The sequence below is a fragment of the Leuciscus leuciscus genome (assembly GCF_965113295.1).
Source record: "Leuciscus leuciscus genome assembly, chromosome: 20".
In the NCBI taxonomy this organism is placed as follows: domain Eukaryota; kingdom Metazoa; phylum Chordata; class Actinopteri; order Cypriniformes; family Leuciscidae; genus Leuciscus; species Leuciscus leuciscus.
This window is the reverse complement of record NC_138744.1, coordinates 32,186,861-32,211,696: the sequence shown is the minus strand read 5'-3', so window position 1 is coordinate 32,211,696 and position 24,836 is coordinate 32,186,861. Positions and strand designations below refer to the sequence as shown.

Here is a 24,836-nt window from a genome sequence, read left to right as displayed (position 1 = left end):
ACGAGCTTATGTGTCTCGCTCGTCTGTTTTCAGACAGACGGAACAGCTCTTTGTTTCGTTTAGCGGACGTTCTAAGGGACTAGCTGCGTCGAAACAGAGCCTATCCAGATGGATAGTTGATGCTATAGCGCTGGCATACGCCTCCAAGGGCATGCAGTGCCCTTTGGGTGTCAGAGCGCACTCCACAAGAGGCATGGCCTCTTCGTGGGCCTGGTCAAGTGGGATTGCCTTGCAAGATATTTGTATGGCGGCAGGCTGGGCCTCCCCGTCTACATTTATAAGGTTTTATAACCTAGAGGTTCCCGCCCTGCAGGCCAGGCTGCTGTCGGTCTAAACTACCAGTATTATCTGACCTGATGCGTTCAGCTCAGAATGCTGCGTTTGCTGAGCACAGCTCAATGTTCGACAGTATAAAGCTGGGCAAACTGTGTAAGACCCACATTTTTCCCCATCAGTTCAGGCCGTACCCCGCCCTGTCTGTATGATGAAATTCGCGTCCCATCGACGCTACTTTATGTGGAAAAGTGAGGCTGCACCCCTCCTTCTTCCCGGACTCCCTGTGAGTTCACTGAGTGATTGTGCACTATATGTACCCCGGGCTTTCGCCCTTGGGTCTTTGGTGTCAGATCTCAGCATGCACGGCGTTTTACATTGGGTCCCCTAGCGTAAGATATCTTACGCAGTACGAGAGACCTCTCGTAAGAGAACGTACTCGGTTACTAACGTAACCTCGGTTCTCTCTAGAAGAGGGAACGAGTACTGCGTATCTTGCCGTGCATGCACACGCTCTGGTTGCTTCGATGATGAAAAACCAGATAATAGCTGCCTGCAAGCGATATTTATAGGCCTAGACCACGCCCATTTCGGCGGGACGTGACGCAGCGGGCGCGAAGTGCCCTGATTGGGTCTGACGTCACGCCAGGCCTCGCTCGACAGGCTGCTGCAGTTGCCGCAGAGCAGCCAATAGGCGCGCGAGCTGTCTCGCCTATGTCTGCATTGCTGCTGCAACGCGTTTTGCATTATTACAAAATTAAGGATAATTTTTGGCTTCAATATCTCGCGGAAAAGGATTTTCCCCTAGCGTAAGATATCTTACGCAGTACTCGTTCCCTCTTCTAGAGAGAACCGAGGTTACGTTAGTAACCGAGTACGTTTTTATTAAGTTTTTGTTTTTATTTATTACAGTGCTTAAACTAGAACTGGTTGCTTTATGATGATTGAAAATCGCGAAATAGCCATAAATAATTACTAAATAAACTGCAAAATGTTACTTTTCCTAATCGTGGCTCCATCTGCGGGACACACTTTGCCTAGCTAGGGTTCAAAGCGCAAAATGCGAGTTAAAATTGGCTTTGAAACGCTGTTATGCGCCAGTTGCCCAGGAACCTTTTTTTTAAATGAATTTTGACAATGCATGGTTGTGAGAATGTGATATGCGATCATCAAATCACAACAGTTGGATTGTAATTATATAATTATATAGTCTTGTGCGCTGCATATTTCAGAGTAAAGCACAGCACTGTGCTCATTTTAAGTGTCGATTCACAGTACACACTACTCTGTGTTTGAGTCGCTAATAATTTCCATTTAGGAGCGCAACATGTGCCAACCATCTTCCCAAATTCATAATGATAATCAGTGACAAATATGTTGTCAACAAAGTGAAGCGTTAAGGTCACTCTGCAGTGATCACATTCCTGAGCGACAAAGACATTCAGTTAGAATGGGGCAGATTCAACCAGACCTGACTCCAAAATATTTCAATTTTAACATTTATTTTAAGGAGTTAGCACTGTTTGTGCTAAATTATGATCAAATTCAGATATTCAACAACGGCCTAGAATCAGCCATGGCTTGTGTCATTTTGGAAGCATAAGTCGAATTGAAGAGCATCAAACCACACAGGAACTGCTAGTCATCTGTTCGCCATTAATGAAACGCAAAATTAATAAAACTTGGAAACTTAGATTCACTGGTCTTTCATTTCTATATTCTATCTGAAGAGTTGCCTTTCGCCATCCTTGATGTTTAAATGGTACTAAATATTCAACAATATTACTGATTTGACTGCAAAGAACTGAATCAACACTGAACTGACTTCAGCTGAACAATGACACTCTTTTAGAGCTGCTGTACAGCCGAAATGAATTCTGTTTGCGTCATTGAATCATTTTCATATCACTGTAAAGCTGCTTTGAAACAGCTTGTTTTATATAAAGCGCTATATAAATAAAGGTGACTTGATTTGATAAATTAGTAATGCTCTGAACGTTCAAGTTCAGGAGAACATGGGAATTACTTGACTCAGATAAACATTTTGATGTTACAGATGAACGTGTAAGACTGAGGATAATTTTCAGTGAATTCCTTGAAGCACTTGAGGTTTATTTCCACTGAATCATTTTCACACTGAATACCTGTTACACATGGGTTAGGTAAAGGTAGAATCAATGAAGCTCCATTTCCAGAAGTATGTTGTGTAGTACTTTTCTCATGATCTTGCACAAGCCTTGTAATAGGCTATGACATTTTATTGTGTTTCTGTTATTGTCAATACAAGTTAAGAAGCCATTACAGAGACAGAAAAACATTTGCAGGAATTACACATTTTCAAAACAAGAATTGAAAAAGGACAAATGTGTACTTTCCAAGCCAATCTCATGAGAACACGACTATTTTACAAGTTGACAAAATTTAATTTTTTTAATAAAGCATGAGTGTCTATCCCAATGCTAACCCTCAGTGGGGCGTAAGCAGATCTTACAAAACCGCACAAATTCAAACCAATTTGCCAAAATGTAAAACAGTTAAAACTTACCATATGTTTTTTTTTTCTTCACTTACATAAATGCACAGTTCCTGTTAGTTTACATAATTATGATAATAATATTTTTTTTGATTACAATTCAGTATGTATTTTTGTCAATATGAACTCATTTGTGAACATACTTGTAAACATAACTATGATGATGGTTATAATAAAGATCCAATAGGGTTCTACACATTCTACTGTTTACACTTAAAAATAAAGGTTCTTTATTGGCACCGATGGTTCCATGAAGAAACTTTAACATCGTTTCCATTCCACAAAAGGTTCTTTATAGTGCATAAGGTTCTTAACATTAATGTCGGGGACACACTTAAAGACTAGCTGAAAAATTCTAAGACTGAACTGAACACACTTACAGACATTTCAATGACTCCAGCAGATTTTAAACACCGACTGAACGCAACCGTCTCTGCATGATCAGTCATAAGTATCAAATTACATTCATAATCTGCTTTAGTCATTAAGTGTGTCCCCGGCTTAAGACAACAATTATTTCCATAAGTTTCTTTTAAGAACGGTTCACTGAAAGGTTCTTTGGGGAACCCAAAATGGTTCTTCTATGAAATAGCTGTGGAAAGCCCCTTTTGGAGCATTTATTTTGTAATTCTTGCCTTAAAATAGCTTGAATGTTACTCTACACCCTTGCCTCATTTAGTATACATGCAAATTAGCCCCGCCTCCACTCACTCGCACAAGCTCAGAGATCCACTCGTTGACGATCACACATTGATCTGAATGGTTTGTGATGCCAGAAACACCAACGATTTCAAATTTCAATACTGTTTTTGAGTATTTGGTTCACTGCAGTTTTAAGGAGAAAATACTCAGCAATGGTGTTGACTTATGAATTTACACATGCGGTTTGTCTTAAAACATATTTAAAACACCAGATAGACATATAAACAACATTAAAAGCTTGTTTTTCACCACAGTGGGACCTTAAGAGGCATCACAGCAAAAAAAAAAAAAACCTTTTTGGAACCTTTAATTTTAAGAGTCAAAGGACATTGCAGTGTCCACATACTTTTGGTTGTATATTATATATGTTCACCATGCATCAATTTATAGCATGTAGCTCTACTAAGAGCTTAGACGATGTTGAACTGGCAGACAGACGCCTTTTCACCACGGCAGTCCTCGTCGAACCACTTCCCGTTGGCCGTACTGGACAGGACAGCACAGTTCTGGCTGCGGCCCCCGTCAGGCTGATGGGTGATCTCTGATTCCCAGTTCTTAAAGCGTGTTGGTGAGCCTGTCTGGTCAGTCCACTCGCCCTCCTTTAATATGTCATTTAAACCCAACCAGACGTGCCCTTCTGGCCCGATGGTCTGCCGGACGTACCCGTACAGCTGGTCGTTCTCATCACCGGAGAGAGGGCTGCTTAGTGTCCCACCTTTTGCAATGCAGTCATCGTTTGCCGAGTGAAAGGTCTTCTTCATCGTGTCTGCAAGAAAACATTTGCCTGGGATCTTGATGCCTTTCAGGCAAACTGAAGAGAGAAGGAAAGAGCTTTAGGATCAAATAAAAGTCAGATGTGTTCGTCCAGGTCATTACACGGTCGACTAACACACAACAGACAACACTGAATTCCACACACCTCATACTTGTATATATAGGAGAGAATGTTTTCCAGGTAAGTACATCAACAACAAAATCCTGCAGACATTACCCTTGTGAAGTGCATAATTTTATTAAATGTGCACTTGTATACTTGTGAGGAATCTTGGGGTTATTTTTGATACTAGTCTTTCATTTGATTCTTTTGTTCAGAGTACGGTTAAATCGTCCTTTTTTCACCTCAGAAACATAGCAAGATTGCGTCCTATGCTAAATTTCCCAGTAGCTGAAAAGCTGATAAATTCCTTTGTTATCTCTAGGATAGATTGCTGTAATGCCCTTTTTCGCTGGAGTCTCTAAATCCACATTAAACAAACTGCAACATGTACAGAATTCGGCCACCAGGATATTGACTGGGTCCAGGGTATGCAATCATATTACTCCAATTTTGGAGTCCTTACACTGACTCCCAGTCAGATTCCGAGTTTATTTTAAAATTGTGATGCTGACATATAAAGCATTGCATGGCTTGGCTCCACATTATTTATCTGAATTGTTAAATTCCTATACCCCAAATCGTAGACTGCAATCTTCACAATCCAACTTGTTGGTTGTTCCTCATACATGCTTACGATCTATGGGTGACAGGGCTTTCTCTTCATATGCTCCTGTCCTTTGGAATTCTCTGCCTCTTGATCTTAGGGAAGCTCAAAACTATGACATTTTTAAAAGGTAGACTTAAGACATATATTTTTTTTAATTAGCATTTGATTGTTGATGTTACTTTTTATTTCAGCTTTGTATCGCTTATTTTGTGTACAGCGCTTTGGGAAGTTTTTATAAAATAAAGTTTATTATTATGTTTATTACTTGTATTTAAAATAAATATATATATATACTTTTAAGATTTGAAGTATATGAGATGTTCCCTTTCAGTCGGTCACGTTTGACGTCACGTTGACGTACCGACGAAATGGGATCCCTAACAAAACACCACAGAAGACACCAAAAGACACAGGCTCACCATCAGGAAAAACGTACCGTGGAAGAATACACATATGGGATCACCGTAGGGATTACCACATATTGGCACCTAGCCTAGCACAGGGGTCAACCACTGGGCGCACTTACGAGTGTTGGGCCTGGCGTCAGATGCTCTGCCACATCTGACTGCCGAGGGTGGTGGAGGAACTCAACAGGGTTCACCAACTGGGGAACTCTACTAGAGCAGAACAGCGCACGCATCTGGTCCATAGAAGGGGAATGGCGCAGCAAGCCAACACTGAGCGGGGTTTCTGGTGTTACTGGCTACTTAAGGCGAGCACAAAAGAGGATGGGACCTGGTCCCGAAAGGGAGTGGTGGGAACCTTGGGCACATATCCAGGCACGATTCGTAGACCGAAAATGCTTGCAGGTCCCCGACCCTCTTGATGTGAGGTGAAGGCGTCAGGATTTAACCTTCTCGCACCCCTCAGAAACCTAATGATCAGGTTGTGCTTTTCCACGGACTTACTGTCTATTGCATTGTGATGTGCGGAAATTGCGGCAACATACACTTTTAGGCTGGAGGGTGACAGCCTTTGCTCCAGCCCATCTTGCAGGATGGAAAGCACAACTCTGATCGGGCATCTCCGAGGGTCTCCCGGTGAGAAGAGCACCATTCAGTGAACAGGTTCCACTCCAACACATAGAGATGCCTCGTAGAGGGGACTCTAGACGAAGTGATGGTGTCTACCACAGCTTGTGGTCCAGAGACCCGCCGTGGAGGTTCCAGAGGTCTGGACGCGGGTGCCCCGTCTCTGTGAAAGCAGACCTTCCTCAGAGGAATGCGCCTGGGAGGGGCTGTCGTGAGGAGCATGAGTTCTGGGAACCATGTCCAGTTGGGTCAATATGAGACAACTAGCAAGACCTGCTCCTCGTCCTCCCTGACTTTGCACAGTGTCTGTGTGAGAAGGCTCACTGGGGGAAACCCATACTTGCTTAGGCCCTGGGGGCAGTTGTGTGCCAGTGCATCCATGCCGAGGATCCCCTCGGTCAGGGAGTAAAACAACTGGCAATGTGGCATATCCGGGGTGGCAAACAGGCCGAAGCGTCTCCATATCAGCTGGACCGCCTGGGGATGGAGTTGCCACTCCTCCGGAAGCACAGGCTGTTGTGAGAGCTCTTCCGCTGCACAATTCAGCAGGCCTGGAATGTAAATGGGACGAAGCAACCTCAGATGCTTCTGACTCCATAGGAAGAGATGACGGGCAAGTTGCGACATGCGACTGGAGCGCAGACCACCTTGACGGTTGATGTACGCAACGGTCACAGTGTTGTCTGTACTGATCAGTACGTACTTGTCTCGTAGCGGTGATTTGAGGCGGCCCAGCGCAAGACGTTCTGCTACCAACTCGAGGCAGTTGATGTGTCAATGCAGTTGGGGGCCCGTCCAAATACCCGCAGTTGCATGCCCATTGTACGTGGTCCCCCAGACGGTGGTAGAGGCATCTGTGGAGACCACACCATGCCTGGACACTTGTTCTAAGGGAACTCCTGTCCGTAGAAACACAGGGTCTGACCACAGGCTGAAGGCTTGGACAGTAAGGCCAATAAGGACTGCCCGATGGCCCGGGGACAGTCTGAACGACGCTTGGGACAGCTGAGGGAACTGTCACTTGCCCGATCGGGCCAGTGCTGTAGGGGTGTGTGCGATATATATATCATCTATGATATCGTAATTTTTTATTTAACGATCTGACATTATCGAGCATGTCCCTCACTTTACAAAAAACAAACAAAAACACACACATTAAAGGGATACTTCACCTCTGGAAAGATGAATGTGTATTTAAAGGTGCATTAAGCAACTTTTCATGTTAAAAATACCCGTTTTCTAACCCATACACGTACGATAAAAAAAAGAAAACTTTTGTCCGTGAGCGTGCACACTTCTGGCTGCAGTTTCGCTTGCCGCCAGAGGGGGCATAGTTCTGCAAAAACTCAGAGACTTGCGCAATGCACCTTTAAAATAGGTCATTTATGTAGAAGAAATGTGAAGAATTTTTTAATTTGGAGCTTTCTAGACTGAGAAAAGCCAGAAAATGTATTTTTGGCTTATGTGGATGAAAGACAACAACTCCCAGAATGCACTTGCTTCGCTGCCCTAGGAGGCCACGCCAACCGGTAAGAGAGCGCAGTTGAAAACAACAAGGTTAGGCTACCAGTGAGTCTCCGTGACGAGTCTGCCTGGGATTTCGGGATCGCCCAAAATGTCTGGGATTCGGCTTTTGCGTTCTACAGTCGCCATTCATTATGTTTACTGTGGTGAGCAGGACGAGGCTGACGGCCGCGGGAGAACGGCGCGAGGCCGGTGGCGTCATTACTGAGACGCGCCGGTCTCGCATCTCTCACGGAGGTGCGGGAATTTTCTTAGCAATGTTAAAACGCACATCAGCCGATCACTTGTTTAGCGTTCATGTAAACACTACATTCAGATTCACCGATCGGAATGAATTCAGTTAGATTGAAACAAGAGGTGTGCATGTAAACAATGAATGGCGACTGCAGAAAGCAAAAGCTGAATCCCGGACATTTTGAACGATCTCGCCCGCTGGACAAGTCCGTGAAAAGGAGGATGGTAACCCCTACTACTCAGCTTTCTCCACAGAACAAGAGCCTGCTAGCTTAGCTTCCAAAGAAAGACGGCTGACTGTGTACATTCTGTGAGTGAGATCCCACCCTCTATGGGCGGGTTGAAAACATGCGGGACAGCCCCTACTACTGGCTGTAGTCTTCAGCCTCTGGCCAGAAAATCCTCCGATGACGCAAAATGACGATTTTTGCGTCATCGGAGGATTTTTTCCAGACAAAAAATACATAAATCTCTCCTCTCAGGGGGATATGAGGGTGGAAAGCACGGTAATTCGAAAATACTACAGGTTTTCTACTAATACAAAGCTTAATGCTAAATCCTGAAGTATCCCTTTAAGTGCACGCACACACTAAGTGATGTAGTTGTAGATTAGACTAGCGCGCGTGCACATTTAGAGTGTACGCTTAGTCTATTAAAATGCATTTATAATGCCACCAGATTCAAGATAAGGTATGTCTTAAATATTTATATAATTTAATATAGTTAACCAGTATTACACAAAGAGCGCCATCTTTCTCCAAATATCAGCATGATTACAAATGTGACATTGAATTTATACAACATACAGTTTAATAAACAATTTAATATTAAGTGACTTACATTTTAGACATCAAATCGCCTGTTTCACTCTATTCCGCCAATGAAAATATTTCCAAACAAAGTCCTCAGCACTGTTTAGCGTCTCTGAGCAACACACTAGTCTACATGACGGTTTATCTTTACTGAATGAATCAGCTTTTTGAATGAATCGGCTGAATCAATGATTCAATGACTCACTCATTAAGACAGTAAAATGCTTCCTTCCCGAATGATTTAGCCGTTTGAATGAATCGGTTGAATCTCATTAACAGTGACTTGGTGCCACCTCCTGGCAGGTTTAATTTTACATTTAAAGTATCTTTTTCATTTTTTTTTTATCATTTCAAATAACAATATTTAACGTTTTATATTTTCAACATTTCAAAACATTATTTATGCATCTTTAACTGCTCTATACTGATTCATTTTAATAAAGGTTGATCAAGTTATATACATTATATTACAATTTCTCTACCTGAAAATCTCGTTTAAACCTACATGAAAAACCTGAAAATCACAATTTCATTTATATGTTTGTTCTGTTGTATTTATTTGTTCTATTGCTCGTATTTTGATTATTTGTTCCCATTTTATTACTTACTGTTTAAATTAGTTAATCTAGTAGCTTTGGTTTCATAACCTTATTTAATATGGTTAAATGTATAAAAAATAATGAGAACAATACTAGGCTTATTTTATAGGCCCATTTTCTTTTCTTTTACTGTTATTTTTTTGTTGTGCTTAGGCTCATTTAGCTTACACTCGAAGGTGATTGGGCTCATAGGCGAGATCCCAATTAGTCAGTATGTCGACGTGACATCAAACGTGACTGACTGAAAAGTAAAAGACATTTTAAAATCAAAATTTTTACAACATACCACAAATATTTAATTATATGAGATATTTCATTAGTGCCCAATTATTTTGAGTTCGAGGCCCGAGATAAAAAAAAACATGGACTTTCATAGTTTTGATCGCTTTATTATTATTTATAAAATATACAAGAATAATATAAAAAAATGAGTAAGCGTAACTTTTGACCAGTACTTACCGCTGGCTGATAACAGAATTTTGAAATAAGTATTTTCTCTAAAGCTGCTTTGAAACAGGATGTATTGTAAGAGGCGCTATACAAATGGAATATTTCAATCTCTTTATTTTAATTAGATGTATTTTATTCAGTACCTGTTTGTAAGGCTTGATGTTCCTTCAACAGATTCAGATCCTGCACAATCTGATCGATCAGTTTCTTCAGCTCCTCAATAGCAGCACTGTTCGATCCTTTTTTTTTTTTTTTTTTACCAGCACAAGGACAGAATTTACACAAAATAAACAAGCAAACAAATTCATGATATGCAATATGTTTTCAAAACATTAACAACTTTTAACTAATTTTGTCACTACCCAAAACAAACTATTGCATAAAAACACAAAAAGAACAAATAGAAATGGTTTATGCTGTGCAGAATTGTTTCATCTTAAAGCATTTTCTGTTTACCTTTTTTCTCATTCTTTCTCTTTGTAGAGCTCTCCTCCGGGCTGGACCGCACCAGACAAACGACACAAAAAAGAAGCTTGACGGCTTTGAAATCCATATTGCTCACGTTAAACTGTGTGTAGAAGCCACTGATCTGCTCTACTGAAGTCAAGCTGCCCGTCACGAGCTGCGCAACAGCATGAGGAACAGATGATTTTCATTTAACAGCATGTGTAACAGATCAACAAGCCTTTTTTTTCTGGCACTGCATGGCTGCATTATTGCAATACTGCACTGCGAATTATTTCCCAATATTATTGTTAGATATTATTATAATTATAGTAGAAGTAGTATTATCTTGTATTGCACTGCATTATTTACTAATCAATGTTTCTGTGGCTTCTTGTTGCAGCTGTTAATCATCAATAGTAATATGAAATCTTTGTATTTATTATTGTTTACTCTGTCCTGTAATTTTCAACCTAATAATTTTTATTAGGATCATGAATTAGTGTCTATACAAGCATTTTTTATAAAAATTTTTTACATTTGTTTGTGATCTTGTATTACATCAGCGCTATAACCTCACTGGGTGGAGAGTCATCTGTCCGTTCTCCACACTCACAGACACTTGGCAAGCGTGGAATAATATGAAAAACATGATGGGTGTTAACTAGAAGCACATGCAGCAGTTAGAACCAGTGTTGGGGAGAGTGACTTTTAAAAGTAATGCATTAACATTACGTTCTACCCTAAAGAAGTAACTAATTGCATTACTTAGTTACTTTTCACCAAAAGTACAGTGCGTTACGGTACTTTACGTTACTTTTTCTGGGCTGGGCTTTCTTGTTTGTTTTTTAATAATAATACTAAAAGTTCTATTTTTTGGCAAATGTAAAGGCCCTTTCACACCAAAAGTGAAATGAATAAGCCTCAGACTGAAGGAAATGCAGATTCATGCCTGTATATGCCTGCCGGTAGAGGGCGCCGCTAAAACAAGCCTCTACTTTAGCAATAAAAAGAAAAAATGTAACTCAAATGTGGTTAATTTAAAGTCATTTTTGCTTATTTGTATGGTTGAATTGGATAATCGAATGTCAGCAGCAAAGACATGGATTAACTCTTTCCTTGCCAGCGTTTTTTTATTTTTTATTTTTTATTTGCCATCCACCCCCAACGTTTTTGAGCTGACTTTAATGGCCCCCAGATTATTTTGTTGTAGGAATATCTGAACATGCAATATATCAAAAGAAACAACAGAGCCTTTGAATTGTATTCTAGCTTCATGCATTATTATTTATCAAGGTTGATAAAAAAGTTTGTTTAGGTTGTTTAATGGCAGATTCCCTCTGTGACGCCATAAATAAATATTTCTTCCTGGCAATAATGCCGGAAAATTGTTCAATATTCTCTCTAGTTAAGACTTAAGTGCCTATAGACTGACTATATACTGGCTCAATAAACCTACCATGAGAAATATTCACTAGCATAAAAGTGTGACAACTAGCCCCGGTCTCCAGTTTCAAGAGAAACTTGTTGCAGTTGCAGATCACTCGGAATAATTTGCCAGGCTAATGAATATTATGGTATTATCCTTCAGGATATAGCAAATATTCATTTGTCATTGAAGCAGAAAATAATGAGAAATAGATCAAGATTATTTATTTTTTAAATATATATTTTATTTTTTGCTTTGAAAAGTATAAATAAAAGTAAGAAACATAAATCGCCATATAGTTTATACATATTATACAAAACTTTCAGACACAATATTAGTATCCGGTCATATTAATTTAACACAAAGAACAAACTAAACCTCTGATCTGAATCATTGACCATTGATTGCAGTCCAGCTAATAAGTAAGTCCGTTATGCAACCAGTTCAACAGGCACACGAGCAGATCTCACATTCACACACCGGCACAGAACGCAATCTCAGCATGTAGATTTGTTTAATAAGGCGTAATGTGTGTCAAATACTGTCACGCACCGGATGGCTGGTCAGCGCCTGCATAGATTCAAACACACAGATTCTCAGCAGTAAAGCTCTGTTTACAGTGAACTGATGTTTAGTGACATAAGGCATGTTAGCATGTAAAAGAACGGTAAGTGCACACATGAATGGACTACATCACCTCATGGTGCTGAAAGTAGTGTTGTAGATCAGTGGCTCTCGGCTGGGTTTGTTTCCGGACATCAAGTGGCCAAACATAGTGCCACAATTGTTTACCGTGCCCAAGTAAATACAATGTTTAAAATCAATATTATCATGAAATGCACAGCCCACACAATATGCCAAATTATTAATATGACATTTGCAAAACTGGCCACAACAGTCTATCCCAGGGTTGCCAAGTCTGCGGTTTTCCCGTGGGATTGGGATACTTTTAAATTGTTGCCGCAGGTTGATTTTTATTCTTCTACGGGTTGAAGGTTTGACATATTGCATAAATCACATTTGACTGAATTGCTTATATTGTAATATTTTACTCCTTTGATAATCATCCAATGATAAAACTGTGCTAGATAATGAATATATTATGAATACACTATGATTATGAATACATTATGATTTTTATGATTATTACCATGTAGTGATTTTAAAGTTGACCCATCATTTGACAACCGCTGATTTGGATCATTCAATACTTTGATAAACTGATGTTTGGTGATATTTGTAACACCCACACCTCTCTCTCTGACTGTAATCACGCAGCATTAGTACATTAGGACAATCCACCTTATTTTTAACGTAAGATTAGTAACGTGAATGTGCGAGGCTTCCGAACAAAAACAGTCCGTTATGCAGCTTGATGTCGCAAACTGGTATTTGCTGTCATTTTATTTGAACGTCCTATCGTAAATAGCGCAAAGATGGTTTGAAGCGCAAATTTGACCATTTACTGGACTTTGTGATTGTTAGTTATGTCCCTATAGCGGCTAATGAATCAGAAAACTGGCACATTCACAGGAACTAGCTGACTTGCGCGTTGCAAAATAAGGTGGATACTGACATTTACATTGAGACAAGCCCTAAAATCCAGATCTGCATTTGTCCTCCAATCACTAAATACACACACAGCAAACCTGCAAACACACACACACACAGAATACTGCAAACTGTGAGGTAAAACATGCGAAATACAGTCCGACACATCAGTACAGAAGAACTGAAGTCAAACACATCGTGCATCGATCAACTGACAGTGAGAAGGTCAAATCTGAGGAACACAGTGAATAAACTCCCCGAAGATGCTTCTTCAATACGCATGAGGAGACTGAAGAGACTTTCCTCTCACTAGGTGGGACAGAGCACTGTGAACGAGAAATCATGTTCAAGTTCTGATGTATAATAATAGAAATCGTCATGAACAGATCATTGCTTGCTTGTTTGATAAGTAACAGTAAAGGGAGAAACCAAAGGAGAATTTATGAAGAATCTTCATGCTGCTTTTTTCCATACAGCAATAGTTTATAGTGACCATCTCTCAGGATCCAAAAAGAATCAAAAACACTATAATTGAAGAACAAGTATGAATCCTTACAATATATTTTACTGTTGAATTTGAATATATTTAGGCTCCTATTGTAACCGTTGGCTTTCTTCTTATTATTATTCTTCCGCTTTTGAGTCTATGGCTCCCTATAGAACCGCTTGGAGGAAAGTTATGAAATTTGGCACACAGATATTGGACAGTCTGAACTTTTACCACAGCAAAAAAACAAAAACAAAAAAAAAAAGTCTCTAACTCAATCCCTCTAGCGCCACCAACTGTCCAAAGTTGCACTCATGTTTACGCTAATAACCTTTGAACCGAAAGGGCAAGAAACAAAATATTTTTTTCCACTGATTCCCGATTCCTCCAATTTAAATGCAGTCTTCAGTGTCACATGATCCTTCAGTCATCATTCTAATATGCTGATTTGATACTCAACTTTTATAAATTATTATTAGTGCTCAATTATAAATAATGGTTCTTATCAATGTTGAAAACAATTGTGCAGTTTTCACCCTGGAAACACTTTTTTTAAGGTTCTTTGACAAACAGAAGGTTCAAAAGAACAGCATTTATTAGAAATTTTAATCTTTTGTAACATTATAAATGTCTTTACTGTTATTTTGATCAATTTAATGCATCCTTGCAGAATAAAAAATCATTTATTTAAATGTTGTTTTCTTACTGCATGAATGGTAGTGTATCACGGTTTTCACAAACATATGAAGCAGCACAACTGTTTTTAACACTGATAATAATCAGAAATGTTTCTTGAGCATCAAATCATCATATTAGAATGACTTCTGAAGGATCATGTGACACTGAAGACTGGAGTAATGATGCTGAAAATTCAGCTTTGATGACTGGAATAAATTACAATATATTAACATAGAAAACAGTTAAATAAAATTGTAAAAATATTTCACAATATTCCTGTTTTACTGTATTTTTGATGCAGCCTTGGTGAGACTTCTTTCAAAATCATTAATAAATATGAATTATTCCAATCTTCTGATTGGTTGTATATGTTTTAATGATGAAGTCATACAGATCTGAAACCAGTCAATAATGGTGAGTGAGTAAATAATGACAGAATTTTGGATGACGCTATCCTTAGACATGTATCAGGCCACTAAAGGAGAGAATAAAGTGAAGCGCACACAGGGGATCGACTGCATGTAACTGAGCAGCGCTGACCGTTGCCGGGTAAGTTTACAGGGAGGCTAGAGTGAAATGCGATCTGTTGCTACGGTAACGGCGGGAGACAAACACAGGCGCACTATGATCTAAATGCTCATTATCTATTAACTAAACCTCTGACAAACCTCACAGACCAGCACTAGAACAAATCCTGCAAGAACAGAGAGATCATGAAGGAGGACGAGCAGAAGATGGAACCGAGATCTTAATAAAACAGTATCCATGTGAGCAGAGCTAAATAATTCTACATTAAGAAGACTTTCTATGATGATCAGCTCCATTAGTTCCATTGTTAATGCTTTGCAGTGGAACACAATCACTTTTAATTGCCAGGGATGTGCATCATTCATAACTGAGTTGAGAGCAATAGGATGCACAATTGCAATCTGTGAAATCTTTGAATCTGAATCTAAAGGTGCATTAAAAACTTCACAGGGGAAAGAAAGAAAGAAAGCAGGACCGGATGTGACAAAATAATGACACTGATTTAAACATCCAAAGCTATATAAATAATGTTTTTGTGAACATTACCCTTAACTGTTAAGTGAACATTACACCCCCCCACCCCACCCCCTTTTTCGCATAGACATGAAAATCAATACCCAAACTGAAATGGTTGTAATTCAAGAATGCTTTGGAATATAGACATTAGTCTTAATATAGTCTTGTTTTAAAGAAGACATTTGCCAGATTATTGTAGAAGTGAAATAAAATATGAAAGTGAAACAGAAAAAAGGGTATATAAGTTTAAGTTTATGAAAATATTCAATGTAAAAATATAATTATTTATATTTTATATAAAATATATATATTACAAAATATATTTTACTCTAAAACTGCATGAAAATTAAAGCCAAAAATCTAAACAAGTTGTGTTCTGTGTAGAACGTTGAGAGAATAATCCCTGTTAGCTTGGGATCTTTTTATATAAATTATTTTATAATATTGAAGTGCCATGTCATACAAAACTGGCTGAGTAGACACTGTCAGAATGAGAGTCACGTCCATAGAGGATCTTCAGTTTTGCTGTTATTACATAAATTTTTGCTCATTTTCATGGAAGATTCCAATAATTGTGAAGCTGAAATTAGATGTATAATTAGGCTAGAACACATTAGTGCAGAAAAAATAATGCACTATGGAATTTTCCGATTCACATTTATCATTTTGATGTCAATAAAGTCTCTGAATACAGTGTGCTGGACATTATATGGCAAAATCATACGCAATCGTTTACGCTTGTTGCAAAACTTGTGTTGGGCTAATGAAACTCCTTGAGTTCTTCTTGAAAAGTAGTGTTCATTTGTGATGATTATCATGATGAACAAAAACGAGTAAGGATCATGAACTTTTTTTTGTCACAGAGCTTATATTTTCTGCAATAATCCAAAAGTCAATGGAAAAATCCTATTGCTTTTTCATTGAGTGTGATGTGAACTTGCAAAAATACGTCATTACTCTTCTTAAATTAGGCATGTCTGTTAGTTGAGTGTTGTTACCTTTGAGGATGTAGTCTGTGAGGAGGCTTGGGACTTTATCACTGTCATCTCTCATGGCTTCTAAAACTGCAGAAAAGCCAACGTTAACAATGATAGGTCAAGATTTATGTACAATTGATAACTTGTAGCAGAAAAAGCAGGGCATTCGTGTGAAATCAGAGCACTTGGTCTCACTTTTGGTAAAAATCTGCAGGTCTTGGACTGATGGCGGCCCGTCTTTCCTCTCGTACGGGATTACCGTTGTTACATACTGAATAAAAGATGAGCACAGATGAAAGGGGTTAAACATGCCACTGCATGATGGGATGTGTCTCGAAACAGTGTGTGTTCACTCTCTCTGCACAGTGTTGGGAAAACTACTTTTAACTTTTTAAAATGTATAATCAGATTGTATGTCAGTATTTAAGACAGTATTTATGTGGCACAAAATCAATAAGGATCTCTATAAACACATTACTTGTAAATATACTTTTACACTTAATACAACATGGTAAACTTTTAGTGTTTTGGCCGTTGATTTACACGACAACGATGTTTTGGGGGCGTGAAAACGGTATTCGGAGTGAAGTTTTTGAGAACGATACCGTTATCGTCTCAGTGTAAACTACAAAAGCACAAATTTGTGAAAACGGTGACGCATGCGTATTACGTTATCAGTCTATAGTTGCGTAGTGTTTTTTACAAAGTGACATCGCCATCTACTGGCCTGTCAGCAGAATACAGCGCTTTTAGTTGTTTTTGCAGATCCGTGTGAACGGAGATAATTTTGACAACTTTGTCGTCTGTACACGAAAAACGCAAGGGAAAAACTTTTTTAACAACACGTACATGTTGATGGTTCTCTGATGACGATTAATGGCATATTTAATCTTTTTTTAATAATCGTTTTATTTTTACCTTGTTCACAGAACACTTTTCTACAGTTAATATTGTAAATCTAGCTTGTACGTTTATATATATTACACTATAACACTATATTTTGTGATATCATCTTATGCAACGCCTGATGAAGTGACTGCAAATTTGATATTTTTCTCTCTTCTGACTACAGTAATCAAGCTCTCGATATTATGATTTTTTTTTACTTTTGGAAAGTCCCAGAAACTCTAGCGTGGACTTTTTCTTTTGCTATCAGATCAAATGAGAATACAAAAATGATATTTGTTGTAGTTTCCGTTCACCACTATAGAAGTTTACCTAACTACACTGCTAAAGTGGCAAAATATATAATGGTCTTTTAATGGTCTTAACCATTTTATTCACAAATCACTGGTCAGGAAATTAGCAAGAATTTCACAATATACTGTAGATAAAGTAACTTAGCACGGAATAGCCTTTCCCAACTTGCAGACAGATTTTTACAGGAAGAAGAGTCTGTGTTGTTCCACTCAATGTTACTGGCTTCAAACAGTTCATGAGTATTTGAAAAAATTCTCCCAGTTCGTTTGAGTTTAATGTGAGACCAAATATTAACTATAAGGTACAAATCTGGACTCTGACCAGCCAAAACATGAGCCTGATGGACTTGATCTCAAGCCACTTCTTAGTTGTCTTTGGCCATTGTCTTGTTGAAAAATGACATCTGATCATTCCTCTTTAGATAACTTTTCATTTTTTGGGAAGCAAGCCATTCTGCAATATTCTCCTGTACACCGAAGGATTAAATTACTTTATACAGTGAAGTAGCTCACCAATACCAGCAGATAAAAAGGCTCCACACACAACGAAACCTCTTCACTGTGGTAGAGATGCATTTATTATTATATTTCTCAGCAGATTTCCGAAGACACTGCTCTGAAGCAACACCCTGCAACTCGTGTTTCACTGTGATTCATCACTCCACACACAACTTCCCATATTCTGCCAAAAACTTTCTGAGACAGCAATGGCTTTTTAAGTAGTGCATTTGCTAATTTCATGACCATTCATTTGTGGTTAAGACAATGAAAAGCTTAGTGTTTAGCCATTTTGGACTTGGCTTATTTTTTTCCCAGGAGTGTATGACGTAAGTGACTGTGAAAAGGGTCCATAGTAACAGTGTAAATTATAAAAACGCCAATATTTTATTTATTCCCAGTTCTGAAATTTTCACGCTGGATGGCATTTTTCACCAATTTTGGCCCGATGCAGCACAACTTTGCTACTAATCAGCAACTAATCAAGCATAATTTTGCTACTAATTCATATCGGCCTTAGAATTGACAGCACGTCTATGCCCCAAAAAAGATATCTGGGTATTTAACTCACTAGGCTTCAGCTGATAACATACTAGAGCTGAATTTTATGAGCAGATTCGACAGTCTCAGAAGAGAAGAGGAACCAAGAGGAATAGCCACCTGTTTCTCACCGCCCCCATTCCTAAAAGTGTGCCGAAACCCATTTTGAATGGCAGTAGAGATGCCCTCCATGCTGAAGCGCTACAAGAACAGAACAGAGGAAAGAAGAGAAAGAGACAGGGACAGCAAGAACAGAGTGAACGAGAATATAAAATCACATCAACTACAGCAAGAAGTAATTGAGGAAGAAGAAAGGGATTGGGATTGACAACTCAAATGCGTTTCCAGACCAGTAGCTACTTGTGATCGGATATCGTGTTTCAGAGTTGTGATGGGAACAAATGTGGTAAACTAAATCTCAAGCGCAGTTGAGCTTGCTCACCATTTTTTATGTGCTCTATGTATGTGTGCTGATCAAAGTGTATACTAAAAGCCTAAATTAAATCTGTTCATCATATAAAACGATCGTTTCACTTCAGAAGACTTGGATTCAATTAAATCGCTCAATTAGTATGGATTACTTTTAACATGTCTTTATAAACTTTTTGAAGCTTGATAATTTTGCTTGCGTGGACTTGAATGGACAAAAATATAAGAAATATCTTAATTTGTGTCTTATGTCTTATGGGTTTGAACTAACCATTTGAAGTCAGTATGAATCTGAAGTTATGACCGACTTTACCACCATAGTGTGATGCATTTCTGAGTGAAAAGGCTTATTGAACAAGACAAAAACAGGGGGGGGGGGGACTTGATTTTATCCACTGGCTGTTAGTTATGGTGAAAACTGAGTGTTGTTTACCGGAACGAATGTGACTGGCTTAAAAATGCAACGCAGTCAGCAAACAGAAATTGATTTTATCCACTGGCTGTTAGTTATGGTGAAAAGTGAGCGTTGTTTACCGGAACGAATGTGACTGGCTTAAAAATGCAACGCAGTCAGCAAACAGAAATATGCATGATTGAATATATATTTAGTTATATTAAAAAATATCCTGGCTCTTCCAAGCTTCGGGTCAGAGGTCAGTCTTCTGCCGGAACCAGACTCACGTCCGGCCGTTACCGGAAGCCAGTGATTATAGTTTATAAAGTTATAAATATGGATATTTTTCTTACAAAAACGCATCGCTTCACTTCAGAAGGCCTTTATTAACCCCCTGGAGTCGTGTGGATTATTTTTATGATGGATGGATGCACTTTTTTGGGCTTCAAAATCTCAGGTACCATTCACTCCTATTATAAAGCTTGGAAGAACCAGGATATTTATTAATATAACTCTGATTGTGTTTGGCTGAAAGAAGAAAGTCATATACACCTAGGATGGCTTGAGGATAAGTAAATCATGGGAAGATTTTCATATTTGAGTGAACTATCCCTTTAAGAAAATAAATAGGGTCAATTTTGATTCTGACGTGTGTGAAACGCCTAAACAAACAAAACATAAACGCTTCCACTAAACTGCCCAATCTAATGACTCCTGCTACTCACAGAAGACGGCAACCTCTCTGATCCAGACACGGTCTTCACCCTCCTCTTCTTCTTCAGCATCTCTCGGTGCACCTTCTGTCGGTTCTGTACGTCGATGAGAACCGAGATGAAGCTGTTCTTCACCTCCTTCTCAAACTCCAGCTCATCCCTCATGGCCAGGTGCTGGACCAGCTCCTCTGAATATCCACGTATGACCGTCTCCACGTCCTCCAGCTCATCGTTCAGCTCCTCTACACACATCAGCTTCACTCCTGCACAGAGAACACACACTCTTTCAACAATTCAATTCAATTCACATTCATTTGTATAGCGCTTTTCACAATACACATCATTTCAAAGCAGCTTTGATTTAGAGTGATCTGTTATCAGAGGTAACTGTCTAAGTTATGTGTTTCAGGGGGGAAAAAAATCACAGTTAGCTAAAAAAAAAAATATTATTTAAACAATGTAGTAATTTAATGAAGATACAATGAGCTCATTGAAGTAATGCATACTTGTTTGTTAAGAAATGATTATGACATTTAGAAAATACAGCATTGGTGCATGTTAACAACCCCAAACACGTCTTCCAGAGGGACATACTCACTGTCCTCGTAGATCTGGCTGCTGTGAGATCTGTGGCTCTTCTGAGAGACGAATGAGAGGTCTGAGTGTGAAGCTGTCTGCTCCGAAACCATCTCTGGTGAGTCCTGCATCAGCTCCTCGATCTCCTCAATGACCTAAAAATAACCATTCGTTTCAGATATACAGCAAACTGCAAACAAAAGTTTGGGGTCAGTATATGCTTGGCCATTGTTTTCTTTTATTTTTTTTTCTGGTTATTTTGCTCTGTTATCTATGAAAGCTTGTTTCCGCCACATGTAACTTTTTATCTCGCCATAGTTTATATCTCACAATTTCGTAGAAAACGGTCACAATTGCGAGCTATAATCTCGGAATTTCAAGAAATTGTGTAATGTAAACTTGCAATTGTGAGGAAAAAGTCTGAATTATAAGGAGAAATGTCACAATTACCTTTTTTTTATTTTTTTATTCCGTGGCAGAAACAAGCTTCCATAGTGGAAGGCTGTACTATACTTTAAATGAATTAAAATAATTCATTTAGTGTGTTTTCTGGACAGCAGGGATGAGTGAGTTTCATGTCCACACCTGTTCAGCAGTGAGCAGCGGCTCCTCAATGATACAGGACACAATGATGGAGTGCATGTCCATCTGCTCCCTCAGGTCCTCATCATCAGACAGATCCAGGTTCACCCGCTCCACCCGCTGAGGGAATGACATGGAGTGAGCGTTAACGTGGTCTGAATCCCATCACTGGGAGTTAACAGCACAAACACAGGTTCTGGATTTAGACTCACCGGTCTGTCTTCAAGGCTCAGCGTTGAGAGGTGAAGCGATCGGACTCTAGACTGACTCCAGTCCACTGGCATGACGTTGCTATAGTTGTCCGTGAGAGCATTCCAGATCCTTCATGGAGAAAAAAAAGAGAGTATATGACCAAAAGAGAACTTCCCTCTCACAAAGGCCCTGTTTAGGGACTAGTATTAAGATGCGTTTTGTTCGATCGGATCACAAGTAGACGAGGGAGACATTCCTGTTTACACCTGGTGTTTTACACCTCTTTTGTCCACTTTCAACCACTTCTGTCCTGATTTCTTCCAGGGGAGGGTCTATGGGCAGGTATCTCAAGCTGTGCCATCTCCGAACCAATCTGTCTTTTACAAACTATCTAACGTTGGCAACATTCTTCCTTTACCTAGGCTCATCTCTTTGAAGCTTGCATGGCCATTAAGTACTTAGCTGGGTGTTTCTCTAGTTGGGATTATCTCTTTACAAAGGTTCGGTGTTTACAGCTGTGGAGTTCTTTAGTTAGCTTAGACTGGATGGCGTCCACTAATTTTATGGCCCTAAATTGTTCCGTTCGAACGAATCATCTCTGTCCGATCTGCCCTCAGATGCTACAATGCAGACAAAGTTGAAATCCTGTCTGGCTAGCACGCTTCCCGTAATGTTTACGCGTTAGGTCAGTAGGTGCAGAACAGGCGTCTTTTGTGGCTGTTCGAACATATTCGATCACATGAGCGTTTACACTATGAAAGCAATCCAGTCGAATGTGTTTTCAACCTCTGGAAGTGGCTCTGGACGTTTTAGACCACGTTTACACCTGTATTTAGCGTCGTCCACTTGTGATCTGATCAACCAAAATGCATCTTAATACCAGGTGTACACAGGGCCAAGGAGCTGATAGACTTTAGTCAGGGTAGCGCCATTTAATGTTTGACAGTAATGAACGTGAGGCTGTGAGGGGAAAGTACAGTGCATTCATTAAACCCAAAGTATACTTCAGCAAACTGTCTGCGTGATGTCATTTTCATGACCAGGAGGATCCATCTGCATTGAATTCAATATGGCGTCTAACATTACTAAGGTCTAGTTGTCTTCATATTTCTGTGGAAACCATTTTTGCAGGATTTTTTGATGAATAGAAAGTTCAATAAACAGCATTTATTTGAAATCGAAATCTTTTGTAACATTATAAATGTCTTTACTGTTACTTTTGATCAATTTATTGTGTCCTTGATGAATGAAAGTATACATTTCTTTTGCTGACCCCAAACGTGTTCATGCATCCATACCTGAATATTTATTTGGTCAGATTCTAAATAAAATGTTATTACATTTTTCCTTCCATGTCCATGCAATATCGCATTAGACAATATAATAACAAACTAAGCAGCAACTGCAAATAAATGATGAATTTGAACCAACTCTAGTCCAACTCTAGTAATTACAAAACCTTTTTAAAAGAATCTTCACACAGCTTTTTCCAGTCACCATGTCAGAAATGACAAACAAAAATGAAAAAAGCACCATAAAAATAGTTTGTGAGCCAAATGCAAACACATCTTTTTACTGACTAAATGTCCCCATCCACTGTAGTTTTAAAATAAAATACAGTGCCGTTTGATGCATCATTTCAGTTTTTATTCTGTTATGCTTTAATCAAAACTGAAACTTGTGTTTGAACATTCTCTTTGAAATAAATGACACTTTGTTATTTCTGTCTGTAAGAGTCCAAATATTTTTTGGAGGGGATCATGCAACTATATAATTAGACTATTACTATACAACTGTTTACAATTTAGTTTGATTGTCTCTGATCAATCATGCCTGTTTACAAGAGACCGTAAACAACAACATCCAGTCACGTGACCTCTGCTGATGCACAGGAATTCTACATGCTGACCATTCCTACTCCGTTAACGTTATAATCAAACTCTATCCTCTGTAAACAGTGCAATGTAAATGCCACAAGCACACAAATTAAAGCGTTATGCATTTTAAGACAGCACCATGTCATGCATTCATTAGATCCATGTTTTTCTGTCTGACATCATTCGTTCAATGGTCCATTGATGAAAATAGCAACCGTGATGATGTACACATTAGTGGCAGATTTGACTCTAATGCATGCTTTTTATTGACTTACTCATCACATTTCAGGGTCGTATCCTCCTTTATTGGCGTCACTGGATAGATAGCGTCCGGTTTAGGGTCTACATTTTGGAAGCATAATTGTAACTTCTCGTCGAAGTGTTTGATGATCTCGTTCTCAAGCGCGCTCTCGCTGTCTGAAATGCCATCCAGCAACAGCGACATCTCATCAGTGCTCACGTGAACGCGCTCCAGAAGAGTATTATTCCGTTGTGTTCCGCCCTTGAACGCGTTGAAATCTTGCCACTCATCTTCATCTCTCTGCGATGAAGGCTCCGCCATAACTGCAAATGCAGAGACGCTCGGCTCTAAAAAGGCACGGACAAAATAACGAACCCTACTACGGCGAAAGCTTAGCTCATGAATAATAATTAGAACAGCGTGGAAACCTTCAGAGGCCAGCAGCGTGATCTAATTAATATTCACCAACCTACAGCCAGCGTCCTGCTTTTCAGCCAATCAGTTAAACCCGTTGTATGAACGTCCCGTTGCGTAATTAATATTAATGAGCAACGATTTCACCATAGTATGCCTGGTAAACTCGCCTACTAGATTATAGTATTTCTGATGCATTTGATTTGTAAACCACACCGATTCTTAAATATTTGATGTAATATCAATGCAAGTAATTTATAATGTAACGAAGCGAAAATGTTTACCAATACTTTGTTAAACTCGGCATGGGAATGGAAATGCCAGCTACGCCAATTAGACCATGTCCAATTTGTGAATGAACAGTTTTTTTGTTTTTGTTTTTTGGTCAATGAAGATTAATAATCACCCCGAATAACTCACGAATCATATTGAATCATTCGAGTGCTTCTCAAACTCACTGAACCGATAATCGTCTTTTTCGGACATTTCTATTTTTTCTATTTGGATAGAGAATTTGTCTGATTGGGCGAAAACTTATGAGATCAACATAGCCTACTGGAAATATGTTTACTTTTCATGCCATTTTTGTATGGTAGTTTTATTATTAAAAGTTTCAATATAACGTCCAAAACAATTTCAGGCAAATTATTGGAATTTAAGTCGACATGAAACAGAAGTTGCGACCGTCTTTTCTCCCTATGGTGACATATATCTGAGTGAGACAGCTTCTCATAAAAACCGTCAATTTTGATTTCATGCTGGCTTTTTTCCTTTTATAAATGTATTTTTATATTTGTTTATTTGATTATTTTTGAAAGCATTTTTGTTTTTACTGCTATTTAGATTTTTTTATTCTATTAAGTAAGTGTTTATTGAGGCATGTTGTGTTTTTCATTCAAGCCGTCAAAAATCTTTTGTTGTTGAATGAT

The 24,836-nt window shown here is 38.9% G+C and overlaps 2 protein-coding genes across 3 annotated transcripts; both read right to left on the bottom strand.

Moving 5' to 3' along the window:
- Nucleotides 1-2,516: 2,516 nt before the first annotated feature.
- clec3ba (C-type lectin domain family 3, member Ba) lies at nucleotides 2,517-10,228 on the bottom strand. Its single transcript, XM_082150494.1, has 3 exons — nucleotides 10,099-10,228; nucleotides 9,786-9,881; nucleotides 2,517-4,319 (listed from the first exon to the last, which is right to left on the bottom strand). The coding sequence occupies exons 1-3, from the start codon at nucleotides 10,193-10,195 to the stop codon at nucleotides 3,919-3,921; spliced, it is 594 nt and encodes a 197-aa protein (XP_082006620.1). The 5' UTR covers nucleotides 10,196-10,228; the 3' UTR covers nucleotides 2,517-3,918.
- On the bottom strand, nucleotides 10,094-24,756 carry fez2a (fasciculation and elongation protein zeta 2a). Of its 2 annotated transcripts, XM_082150452.1 has the most exons (9): nucleotides 23,528-24,756; nucleotides 21,396-21,504; nucleotides 21,187-21,303; nucleotides 20,624-20,756; nucleotides 20,038-20,288; nucleotides 18,610-18,690; nucleotides 16,448-16,523; nucleotides 16,274-16,339; nucleotides 10,094-13,392 (listed from the first exon to the last, which is right to left on the bottom strand). In XM_082150452.1, exons 1-9 carry the CDS (start codon nucleotides 23,812-23,814, stop codon nucleotides 13,376-13,378), a joined length of 1,137 nt encoding a protein of 378 aa, XP_082006578.1. In that variant the 5' UTR covers nucleotides 23,815-24,756; the 3' UTR covers nucleotides 10,094-13,375. The 2 variants fall into 2 exon arrangements, with proteins under 2 accessions (XP_082006578.1, XP_082006579.1); XM_082150453.1 differs by lacking the exon at nucleotides 18,610-18,690.
- Nucleotides 24,757-24,836: the final 80 nt, after the last annotated feature.

What these genes read in the sequence shown, in the direction of transcription:
- clec3ba (XM_082150494.1), bottom strand. Translation starts at nt 10,195, where the DNA reads ATGGATTTCAAAGCCGTCAAGCTTCTTTTTTGTGTCGTTTGTCTGGTG. An exon ending in GAGAAAGAATGAGAAAAAAG is followed by an intron (nt 9,882 to 10,098) that starts GTAAACAGAAAA and finishes AAAAAAAAAAAG; the next exon opens with GATCGAACAGTGCTGCTATT. An exon ending in ACATCAAGCCTTACAAACAG is followed by an intron (nt 4,320 to 9,785) that starts GTACTGAATAAA and finishes TTCTCTCTTCAG; the next exon opens with TTTGCCTGAAAGGCATCAAG.
- fez2a (XM_082150452.1), bottom strand. Translation starts at nt 23,814, where the DNA reads ATGGCGGAGCCTTCATCGCAGAGAGATGAAGATGAGTGGCAAGATTTC. An exon ending in CAGCCAGATCTACGAGGACA is followed by an intron (nt 20,289 to 20,623) that starts GTGAGTATGTCC and finishes TTCTCTGTGCAG; the next exon opens with GAGTGAAGCTGATGTGTGTA. An exon ending in ATGGGGGCGGTGAGAAACAG is followed by an intron (nt 16,524 to 18,609) that starts GTGGCTATTCCT and finishes TCTTTTATTCAG; the next exon opens with TATGTAACAACGGTAATCCC.